This window comes from Engystomops pustulosus, chromosome 3 (genome assembly GCF_040894005.1).
Source record: "Engystomops pustulosus chromosome 3, aEngPut4.maternal, whole genome shotgun sequence".
Lineage (NCBI taxonomy): Eukaryota > Metazoa > Chordata > Amphibia > Anura > Leptodactylidae > Engystomops > Engystomops pustulosus.
The window spans coordinates 153,121,184-153,134,148 of record NC_092413.1 but is presented as its reverse complement, the minus strand read 5'-3'; the positions used below and the strand labels follow the sequence as shown (position 1 = coordinate 153,134,148).

The 12,965-nt window shown below is 40.4% G+C and overlaps 1 protein-coding gene across 4 annotated transcripts in view; it reads left to right on the top strand.

The window, feature by feature from the left end:
- Positions 1 to 12,965, top strand: part of LOC140122118 (probable cation-transporting ATPase 13A4) — a 103,191-nt gene that overhangs the window by 32,246 nt on the left and 57,980 nt on the right. For 3 of the 4 annotated variants that reach the window (XM_072142603.1, XM_072142602.1, XM_072142604.1), the window contains 2 exons: positions 1,375 to 1,445; positions 11,404 to 11,484. In XM_072142603.1, the coding sequence (XP_071998704.1) occupies positions 1,375 to 1,445; positions 11,404 to 11,484 (152 nt within the window). Of the gene's footprint in view, positions 1 to 1,374; positions 1,446 to 11,403; positions 11,485 to 12,965 lie in introns of those variants that run through there. The other variant, XM_072142605.1, reaches the window with a different exon arrangement.

Here is a 12,965-nt window from a genome sequence, read left to right as displayed (position 1 = left end):
AATAATTAATTACACCCTACCCAAGTGTAACATACCATAGGGGCAAAAATATTCAGGACATTCTGGTTCATAGCCACCACTCAGAGATTAGAGTAGTCAACCCAAATTGGTTGTCACTCAATGGATACTGACTGAACACGCCTTAACCCCTTAACGACCTGGTCATTTTGCACTTTCCTGAAACAGCCCTTTTTTAAAAAATCTGACATGTTTCACTTTAAGTGGTCATAAGTTAGGAATGCTTTAACAAATCAAGGTGTTTTTAGAGATAGTTTTTTTCGTGATACATTCTACTTCATGGTCGTTGAGAAAATTAGAAAAATGATGTATTTCAAAGTAAAAGTGTTCTACTTTTGAAAAGTTAGTCGCATCACCAAAATAGTGTGATGACTTATATTTTCCATATGCCTACTTTAACTTGTTTCACCCATTTTTCCAAAAAAGACACTTTTGCCCCTTATTTTTGTAAGCTGCAAGTAATAAAAGATAAACCAACCCCCAAAATGTGTAAAACTATTTCTCCTGTGCATAGAATTGCCCCACATGTGCATATAAAAGGGAAAGAGGGATGTTTGTCTTTTAGAAGCCAAATTAGACAGAAATCCTTCGCCAGAATGCATCTGAAGAGCCCCAGTTGTACAAAACAGAGGAGATCCCCAACAAGTGTCAAAATTTAGGAAAGTACACCCCTTGTGGAATTTCACAAGGTATAATATACGTATATGTTAAAAAAGCAGTAACAGGGGAGAAGTTTTATGTGACAAGTTCACTCCATGATCATGTTCACATCCATGACTGAACACACTGCCGGGGATGGAACTCCATACGTCAAATTGATATATGTTGTACCAAGTTCCTGCTTCTATTTATATGCAGCATATCCTAAACAGTTATCATTGGAGGACCTTAATGCATCATATATTGATATGCTGCAAGGAGTTCCATCCCTGGCAGTGTGGTCAGTCCGTATGATACAGCACTTTTCACTTTCTATGAACTCGGACTGATCATGGCAACTGTTTTTTAGCACATAATCAGACAAAAAGTTATCTTGGATGTGATGATTTCCACCACTTTGCAATGTCAGGTTGATCCATTAGACAGTTGAATACATCCAGTAAATGACATTGTATAGGTATTGGCAGGAATTTCTCCTTCATAGGCACCACTGTTAAAAGATTACATGCTATACAAAATTTCACTGAATAAGATATTTTATATGTAAAAAAAGGTATACAGGAGATTATTTTATTAATGATTTATCCTGGAGCATTTATAGTGCACATGGTAAATGGTAACATGAATGATCTCTATAATGTCCCTTGTATACTCTAGCTGTAAAGTTTGTAAACATTTTTATTTACCTTCTGTTAGGTGCGTTGTATAAGAGTTCAGAAAATCAGATACCTTTGGAATGCATTGGAAGGAAGTTTTCAAAAAAGTGGGTGAGTTTAAAAATCTTGGTATATTTATATATTTGTTGATAGTACCTACTTGATACATTATTTGCATGTGTTGAATTCACATCCAGTCTACCTCCCAATCAGTGCAATTCACCAAAAATATTGTCTCGGCCTATCACAGCAAAAGACACACTTATACAAAAAAAAAGTTTTATCATATATTGTTATCTATTGGCAGTTTTCCCAAAAGTCCTATTTTTTTCCTTGCCAACTGGAAACTAAGAGAAGGATGAGATACTAAATAGTTTTTCAGCTCGTTTTATCTAGAAGAAGGTACATCTGGTGTGGGTAATGCATCCTGATATATATATATATATACTCACCGGCCACTTTATTAGGTACACCTGTCCAACTGCTCGTTAACACTTAATTTCTAATCAGCCAATCACATGGAGGCAACTCAGTGCACTTAGGTATGTAGACATGGTCAAGACAATCTCCTGCAGTTCAAACCGAGCATCAGTATGGGGAAGAAAGGTGATTTGAGTGCCTTTGAACGTGGCATGGTTGTTGGTGCCAGAAGGGTTGGTCTGAGTATTTCAGAAACTGCTGATCTACTGGAATTTTCACGCACAACCATCTCTAGGGTTTACAGAGAATGGTCCGAAAAAGAAAAAACATCCAGTGAGCGGCAGTTCTGTGGGCGGAAATGCCTTGTTGATGCCAGAGGTCAGAGGAGAATGGGCAGACTGGTTCGAGCTGATAGAAAGGCAACAGTGACTCAAATCGCCACCCGTTACAACCAAGGTAGGCAGAAGAGCATCTCTGAACGCACAGTATGTCGAACTTTGAGGCAGATGGGCTACAGCAGCAGAAGACCACACCGGGTGCCACTCCTTTCAGCTAAGAACAGGAAACTGAGGCTACAATTTGCACAAGCTCATCGAAATTGGACAGTAGAAGATTGGAAAAACGTTGCCTGGTCTGATGAGTCTCGATTTCTGCTGCGACATTCGGATGGTAGGGTCAGAATTTGGCGTCAACAACATGAAAGCATGGATCCATCCTGCCTTGTATCAACGGTTCAGGCTGGTGGTGGTGGTGTCATGGTGTGGGGAATATTTTCTTGGCACTCTTTGGGCCCCTTGGTACCAATTGAGCATTGTTGCAACGCCACAGCCTACCTGAGTATTGTTGCTGACCATGTCCATCCCTTTATGACCACAATGTACCCAACATCTGATGGCTACTTTCAGCATGATAATATGCGCCATGTCATAAAGCTGGAATCATCTCAGACTGGTTTCTTGAACATGACAATGAGTGCACTGTACTCAAATGGCCTCCACAGTCACCAGATCTCAATCCAATAGAGCATCTTTGGGATGTGGTGGAACGGGAGATTCGCATCATGGATGTGCAGCCGACAAATCTGCGGCAACTGTGTGATGCCATCATGTCAATATGGACCAAAATCTCTGAGGAATGCTTCCAGCACCTTTTTGAATCTATGCCACGAAGAATTGAGGCAGTTCTGAAGGCAAAAGGGGGTCCAACCCGTTACTAGCATGGTGTACCTAATAAAGTGGCCGGTGAGTGTATGTGTGTGTACAAGACTCCTTTACCAGTTCTTCATGAACTCAGTTCTGTTATTGGTGACCCCTCCCCTCTCCATAAAGATGCACAGCGTACAGCCATGCACACGGGGAAAGATAGATCATGTGTTATCTTTTTCCTGTGTTGGAAGTGGTACGATGTGGCTATTGCCGTCTATGGGGGACGTATGATGGCCTCGAGCTTGCGGCCGTACATACATCCCCCATGCAGTCGTGTGAATTCAGCCTAATGACTGGTAGTGTGCCAAGTGCATGGCGCAAGGTGAATGTGGTGCTAATATTTTAAAAGGACTCTAGAACTTAGGCCTGTAAGTTTAACTTCCATTCTGGGTAAAATATTGGAAGGGTTACCAAAAGACTACATTCAGGAACATGTGACATCACATAGCAGGTAGGAATAAATAGCACTGTGTCTATTTTTGCAGATGACACCAGGTTGTATAGTGTAATACAGTCTATAGAGCATGTTCATAGGCTGCAGGGTGTTTGTTCATTCACTTTGCAAATGACGTTCAATGTGGATAAATGTAAGATTATGCAGCGGGAGGTTAATAATCCACAAGCAACATATGTCCTTAGCCCCTTAAGGACCCATGGTGATTGCACCTTAAGGACCTTGCAAGATTTTGAAAATCTGGAGTATGTGGATACTTTATGGAATAACTCTGCAACATTTTAACATATCCAAGTCATTCTGGTGGGGTCTTTTTTTGTAACATGTTGATTTATCATTTAGTGATAAAATTAAATTCATATGATTTATTCTTACTTTTTAAAACTTGCAAAAATTGGCAATTTTTGGTAAAAAATGCAATTTTCTCCTATAATTAATCACAATATGTCACATGGAGTAAAGCAAACTGAGAAAATGGTCTCCAAATTGTATTTCACTGTTCCTTCTGTGCCGAAAAATGCACTCAACATGGCCATTATCTGCTTTTTGGACAATTGGCAGGGCCTACAATGGAAGGAGCGCATTTTAGCTTTTCTGGCCACAATTCAGACTGCAACCAATTCTACACCCTATCCACCATTAGAAGAGAAATTTGGCAATGAAGATCACAGAAATCCCCCAGAAGTGATCCCATTTTGGATACTGCACCCTTTTTGGTCCATATATATGGGATTATCATGTATTTAGACCTTACCATTTTTTTCAGAATTAATGCAGAGCAAATATGAAAATTAAAAATTTTCATTATTTTTAGCGATATCTCACATTTGGGACAGTTTTTTTTGGCTCAAAATAAAGAGAATGACCAAAATGGTTCCCAGATTTAATATTTTAGTGTCTTCCATGATGAAAAATGCACTCAACATGGCCATTATCTGCTTTTTGGACAATTGGCAGGGCCTACAATGGAAGGAGCGCATTTTAGCTTTTCTGGCCACAATTCAGACTGCAACCAATTCTAGACCCTATCCACCATTAGAAGAGAAATTTGGCAATGAAGATCACAGAAATCCCCCAGAAGTGATCCCATTTTGGATACTGCACCCTTTTTGGTCCATATATATGGGATTATCATGTATTTAGACCTTACCATTTTTTTCAGAATTACTGCAAAGCAAATATGAAAATTAAAAATTTTCATTATTTTCAGCGATATCTCACATTTGGGACAGTTTTTTTTGGCTCAAAATAAAGAGAATGACCAAAATGGTTCCCAGATTTAATATTTTAGTGTCTTCCATGATGAAAAATGCACTCAACATGGCCATTATTTGCTTTTTGGACAATTGGCAGGGCCTACAATGGAAGGAGCGCATTTTAGCTTTTCTGGCCACAATTCAGACTGCAACCAATTCTAGACCCTATCCACCATTAGAAGAGAAATTTGGCAATGAAGATCACAGAAATCCCCCAGAAGTGATCCCATTTTGGATACTGCACCCTTTTTGGTCCATATATATGGGATTATCATGTATTTAGACCTTACCATTTTTTTCAGAATTAATGCAAAGCAAATATGAAAATTAAAAATTTTCATTATTTTCAGCGATATCTCACATTTGGGACAGTTTTTTTTGGCTCAAAATAAAGAGAATGACCAAAATGGTTCCCAGATTTAATATTTTAGTGTCTTCCATGATGAAAAATGCACTCAACATGGCCATTATTTGCTTTTTGGACAATTGGCAGGGCCTACAATGGAAGGAGCGCATTTTAGCTTTTCTGGCCACAATTCAGACTGCAACCAATTCTAGACCCTATCCACCATTAGAAGAGAAATTTGGCAATGAAGATCACAGAAATCCCCCAGAAGTGATCCCATTTTGGATACTGCACCCTTTTTGGTCCATATATATGGGATTATCATGTATTTAGACCTTACCATTTTTTTCAGAATTAATGCAAAGCAAATATGAAAATTAAAAATTTTCATTATTTTCAGCGATATCTCACATTTGGGACAGTTTTTTTTGGCTCAAAATAAAGAGAATGACCAAAATGGTTCCCAGATTTAATATTTTAGTGTCTTCCATGATGAAAAATGCACTCAACATGGCCATTATCTGCTTTTTGGACAATTGGCAGGGCCTACAATGGAAGGAGCGCATTTTAGCTTTTCTGGCCACAATTCAGACTGCAACCAATTCTAGACCCTATCCACCATTAGAAGAGAAATTTGGCAATGAAGATCACAGAAATCCCCCAGAAGTGATCCCATTTTGGATACTGCACCCTTTTTGGTCCATATATATGGGATTATCATGTATTTAGACCTTACCATTTTTTTCAGAATTAATGCAAAGCAAATATGAAAATTAAAAATTTTCATTATTTTCAGCGATATCTCACATTTGGGACAGTTTTTTTTGGCTCAAAATAAAGAGAATGACCAAAATGGTTCCCAGATTTAATATTTTAGTGTCTTCCATGATGAAAAATGCACTCAACATGGCCATTATTTGCTTTTTGGACAATTGGCAGGGCCTACAATGGAAGGAGCGCATTTTAGCTTTTCTGGCCACAATTCAGACTGCAACCAATTCTAGACCCTATCCACCATTAGAAGAGAAATTTGGCAATGAAGATCACAGAAATCCCCCAGAAGTGATCCCATTTTGGATACTGCACCCTTTTTGGTCCATATATATAGGATTATCATGTATTTAGACCTTACCATTTTTTTCAGAATTAATGCAAAGCAAATATGAAAATTAAAAATTTTCATTATTTTCAGCGATATCTCACATTTGGGACAGTTTTTTTTGGCTCAAAATAAAGAGAATGACCAAAATGGTTCCCAGATTTAATATTTTAGTGTCTTCCATGATGAAAAATGCACTCAACATGGCCATTATCTGCTTTTTGGACAATTGGCAGGGCCTACAATGGAAGGAGCGCATTTAGCTTTTCTGGCCACAATTCAGGCTGCAATGAATTACAGGTCCCATCTTCCTGGCAGAGGAATTGAGCAAGTGAATTATAGAATCCCTTCAGAAGTCACATCAGTGTGGAAACCTTATATTCCCAACCTAGTTACTTTTGTGAGTTTTGAGTAAGGAAATGGAACCCAATTTTTACAATCCGCATAATATTCATCTAGAGGTATAATGAGAATTTTAATTTTGAAGTGGCCAATAAATGTGAAGTGGGGGCACGGCATAAATATGCGGGCATTTCTGAATGACTAAATAAAAAAAATTAATATTCTAGTGAGGTATGGTATTTGCAGAAACAATCATGAATGCATAGCCCTGGTTGGTCATGGCATGTCATGCACTGATAACCAGTGTCCTTCCTAATCCCATTTTTATAGCAGACACGGCATCTTTTTTGAGGACGGGCCTTTTTTGCAGTTGGTGGGACTTGGGATGGGAAGTGCTGTCCTGCAACTATCCTGCTGGCATCACTTGATGTTGTAGCCCTTGCTTCGCTACCCAGGTCTCCAAAAATTAAATTTTTTATTACTTTTTCCTGGTAGTCCAGGTAAGATCCCTGGTGGCCGGTCTTTTTGTAAATGACAAATGAATTGTACAGGGCCATTTGCACCAGATTAATAGCCAGTTTCTTGTACCAGACCTTGGACTTCCTAACTGCGCTGTAGGGCTGCAGCATTTGATCCGCAAGGTCTACCCCTCCCATGTTCTTATTATATTGTTGTATGCAGAGAGGTTTTGAAGTGGTGGCATTTCTACCACGGACAGGAACAGGGCTGCTCTCATTAGCATGAATGGTGGTTAGCACATGCACATCCTTTTTATCTCTGTATTTTACCAGCAATAAATGATCATTGCAAAGAGCTTTGCATTCCCCGGCTTTTAATTTAAAATTGACTAGTGCCTTTGGAAGGCCTTTTTGCGTCCTCCTGATGGTGCCACAAGCCACAGTATTTTTTTCGAAAAGGGCTCTAAACAGGGGCACACTTGTATAAAAATTATCAACAAACAAGTGATACCCCTTGTCCAACAGTGGGTGAATTAGGTCCCAAACTATTCGGCCGCTAACATTAAGGTTGGGGGGACATTCAGGAGGATTAATTTTTGAATCTTTTCCCTCGTATACCCGAAAATGGTGGGTAAAGCCACTGTTGCTTTCACAGACTTTATAAACTTTCATGCCATATTTGGCTCTCTTGCTTGGGAGATATTGTCTGAATTTTAATCTCCCCTTGAACAACACCAGGGATTCGTCAATTGCCAAATTTTTTTCAGGCATATATACCTCTGCAAATTTTAAATTAAAATGCTTCACGAGAGGCCTAATTTTAAATAGCCGATCATAGCTGGGGTCACTTGCTGGGGGACATAATGAGTTGTCACTGTAATGAATGAAGCGCATTATAGCCTCGAAGCGTTTGCGCGGCATCACGTCCCGATACATAGGGGTGTCGTACAATACATCGGTTGACCAGTATGATCTGATTGTTGGCTTTTTTACAAGGCCCATATTCAAAAGAAGGCCCCAAAATAACAGCATTTCTGCCTGGTCAACTGGCTTCCACATGTTATCACGAACATAAAGTGATTCAGGGTGTGTAGCCAAAAATTGAGCGGCGTACACATTTGTTTGTTGGACTATTAGATTTATTAAATCTTCTGAAAAGAAGAACTTAAAAAAATCTGCCTCACAATAGCCTGTGGTGTCTATCTTAACGCCGGGCACAGAAACAAAATCTGGAATTTGTGGGGCATATGATTCTGCGGACAGCCAGTCTGGGTCATTACTGCTAGTACTTGGCTGACTTTCGCTCAGCCTGGAGCGCCTTGCTACTGGCTCATCGCTGTCACTAGATGACGATGAAGGAACGAAAAGTTCATCATCAATTTCACTTGCGGTATCTGTGTCTGAACAGATCATAGCATAGGCTTCCTCTGCAGTAAACATCCGCTGTGCCATTCTTTGAGATATATTCACAAAGTGTATATCTATACCTAGAACTACAACTGTATAGTAGTAAAAAAAAAATTATATTTTATTCTTTTTTTTTTTTTGTAGCTTTTTTTTCTTTTAGGTAACAAACAACAACTAGTAACTAATATTCAGTGACAGGAGCAATCACTGTATTATTACTGGACACTATATGGACGCTGGTCACTGACAGGAGCAATCACGGTATCACTGGACACTATATGGACGCTGGTCAGTGACAGGAGCAATCACTGTATTATTACTGGACACTATATGGACGCTGGTCAGTGAAAGGAGCAATCACGGTATCACTGGACACTATATGGACGCTGGTCAGTGACAGGAGCAATCACTGTATTATTACTGGACACTATATGGACGCTGGTCACTGACAGGAGCAATCACGGTATCACTGGACACTATATGGACGCTGGTCAGTGACAGGAGCAATCACTGTATTATTACTGGACACTATATGGACGCTGGTCAGTGAAAGGAGCAATCACGGTATCACTGGACACTATATGGACGCAGGTCACTGACAGGCGCAATCACGGTATTATTACTGGACACTATATGGACGCTGGTCACTGACAGGAGCAATCACGGTATCACTGGACACTATATGGACGCTGGTCAGTGACAGGAGCAATCACTGTATTATTACTGGACACTATATGGACGCTGGTCAGTGAAAGGAGCAATCACGGTATCACTGGACACTATATGGACGCAGGTCACTGACAGGCGCAATCACGGTATCACTGGACACTATATGGACGCTGGTCACTGACAGGAGCAATCACGGTATCACTGGACACTATATGGACGCTGGTCAGTGACAGGAGCAATCACTGTATTATTACTGGACACTATATGGACGCTGGTCACTGACAGGAGCAATCACGGTATCACTGGACACTATATGGACGCTGGTCAGTGACAGGAGCAATCACGGTATTATTACTGGACACTATATGGACGCTGGTCACTGACAGGAGCAATCACGGTATCACTGGACACTATATGGACGCTGGTCAGTGACAGGAGCAATCACGGTATCACTGGACACTATATGGACGCAGGTCACTGACAGGCGCAATCACGGTATTATTACTGGACACTATATGGACGCAGGTCACTGACAGGCGCAATCACGGTATTATTACTGGACACTATATGGATGCTGGTCAGTGACAGGAGCAATCACGGTATCACTGGACACTATATGGACGCAGGTCACTGACAGGAGCAATCACGGTATCACTGGACACTATATGGACGCTGGTCAGTGACAGGAGCAATCACTGTATTATTACTGGACACTATATGGACGCTGGTCACTGACAGGAGCAATCACGGTATCACTGGACACTATATGGACGCTGGTCAGTGACAGGAGCAATCACGGTATTATTACTGGACACTATATGGACGCTGGTCACTGACAGGAGCAATCACGGTATCACTGGACACTATATGGACGCTGGTCAGTGACAGGAGCAATCACGGTATCACTGGACACTATATGGACGCTAGTCAGTGACAGGAGCAATCACTGTATTACTGGACACTATATGGACGCTGGTCAGTGACAGGAGCAATCACGGTATCACTGGACACTATATGGACGCAGGTCACTGACAGGCGCAATCACGGTATTATTACTGGACACTATATGGACGCTGGTCAGTGACAGGAGCAATCACGGTATCACTGGACACTATATGGACGCAGGTCACTGACAGGCGCAATCACGGTATCACTGGACACTATATGGACGCAGGTCACTGACAGGCGCAATCACGGTATCACTGGACAATGTAACTGGAAGAGCTGGTGAATATGAGGGGGCACACTAAGGGGTTAATCGAACTCTGTGGGGCACACTGCAACAAAGTTTCGTTCTGAGAGGAGGCTCAGCAGACACAGCTCCGATCTCATCCACAACTCTGACTGAAATGACGAGATCGGAGCTGTATTCCAGCCTCCTCTCACAGGATACAGCTATGATTGGTCGGTGTGACGTCACCGACCAATCATAGCGATCGCCGGACAGGGAGCGCTGTGATTGGTCCCTGCACCGATGCCTGTGACACTCGGCTGTCTATGACAGCCGATGTCACAGTGTAGTCACCGTGTGTTTACACACGGTGACGATTTAAATGGATGACGAAAATGCACGTCCCGGTGCCGGAACGTGCACCCGACTTGGACGTGCATTTTCGTCATAGGTCCTGAAAGGGTTAGGAAAGTAAATCTGGGAGAGTCCCTTTTTGAGAACAACCTGAGGGTACTAGTAAATCATAAAATAAATTACAGCATGCAATGCCAATCAGCTGCCTCTAAAGCCAGCAAGATCTTAATCAAAAGTGCTATGGACTCTCAGGACAGGGATGTAATATTACCACTGTACAAGTCATTGGTTCGGCCTTACCTGGAAAATTCCTTTAGTTTTGGACACCAGTCCTTAAAAAGGATCCCCTAGAGTTGGAGAGGGTACATCAAAGAGCCACAAAAATCATAAGAGATATTAAGGGTCTCAGTTATGAGAAAAGATTAAAATAATATGATTTGTTTAGTCTCAAAAAGAGACGACTAAGTGGCACATGATTAATTTATATAAATATATGAATGGTCCATACAAAAAATATGGTGGAAAGTTGTTACAGCTTAAATCAAATCAAAAGACGAGGGGGCACTGTCTGCGTCTGGAGAAAACAAAGTATAATCACCAGAGGCAACAGGGCCTCTTTACTGTAAGAACTGTGAATCTGTGGAATAGCCAAGCTGAGAAACTGGTCACAGTAGTGACAGCAGAGAGCTTCAAGAAGACCTAGATGCCTTCTTATATCAAAATAACATTGACCGTTATTCTATAATAAAGAATTGTTTCTTTTACATCCCTTCCTCATCAAATCTCTTCCCTGGTTGAACTTGATGGACATGTGTCTTTGTGTGTCCTTATGTAACTATGTAAGAGCTGTCTTATTCTCAATGTAAACCCAATTTCATTGTATTACAGGGCTCTAGAAGATGATTACACTTGTTCAGACATACACACAAGGTTTGGTTCTGGTTTTACACAAGAAGAGCAAGAAATACGGTGAGTAATGGGTTACATATTTGCGTGTACTAATGAACCCTGCATACATATTAACCCCTTAACGCTGAAGCCACTTTTCACCTTCCTGACACGGCCCATTTTTTTAAATCTGACATGTGTCTATTTAAGTGGTTATAACTTTGGAACGCTTTAACATATCCAGTTGATTTTGAGATTGTTTTTTCGTGACACATTGTACTTCATGCTGGTTGAGAAATTTAATCAATATATTTAGTATTTATTTATGAAATAAATGGAAATTTGGCAAAAATTTTGAGAAAAACAATGTTTTCCAAATTCAAAATTTTCTACTTTTTGGAAAGTGGGTCATATCACTAAAATAACTTGATAACTAACATTTTCCATATGTCTGCTTTAACTTGGCATCATTTTTCAAACATCTTTTCCTTTATTTAGGATGTTAGGAGGCTTATAACTTTAGGTGCAATTTTTCAGATTTTCACAAAAATCATCAAAACCTACTTTTGGAGGGTCAATTTAGTTAGAAGTGACTTTATAAGGCCTACATGACAGAAAACCCCCACAAATTACACCATTTTAGAAACTACACCCCTCAAAATATTCAAAACAACCTTTGGGAATTTTGTTAACCCTTTGAGCGTTTCATGAGGGTGAAAGATAAATGAAAGTGAAATTAGAGAAATGTAATTTTATCTCACTATAGATTCATTGAACACTAAAATTTGCACCTTCACAATGGGTTAAAAAGGAAAATGCATTTTACAATGTTTAGGTCAATTCCTCCTGAGTATGCCAATACCCATTTTGTCACTGTACCCTGTTGTACGGGCACAGGGAGGCACTTGGAAGGGAAAGAGCGTTGTTTCGTTTTTGCAGGGCAAATATGGCTGAAAAAGTTTTCATGTGTCAGGATGCATTTGTAGAGCCATAATGGTACCAAAACAGAGAAAAGCCCCAACAAGAGACACCATTTTGGAAAGTACACCCCTTGGAGAGTTTAGCAGCGTGTAATTTGTGTATTTTCCCCAACAGGTGTTTGATTCAATTAGGCCCCAAAAGTGAAAAAAGGTGAACATTTTCTCAAAAAAGTCACTTTTACCCCAAATTTTTGTAAGCCACAAGGGATAAAAGATAAAACAACCCCATAAATGTGTAAAACTATTTCTCCTAAGCACAGAACTGCACCACTTTTGCATATAAAGTGTTGTATGGGTGCACAGTAGGGCTCAGAAGGGAAAGAGGGGCTTTGGCCTTTTAGAAGCCAGATTTGACAATCATCCTTTACATGTGTCAGGATGCATTTGGAGAGCCCTAGTGGTACCAAAACAGAGGGGAACCCCAACAAGTGTCACCATTTTGGAAAGTGCACCCTTTGGAGAATTCAGCAAGGTGTGATATGTGTATTTTCCCCTACAGGTGTTTGCTTCAATTAGGTCCCTAAAAGGAAAAAAGTGAACATTTTCCCAAAAAAGTCACTTTTACGGCTATTTTTTGTATCC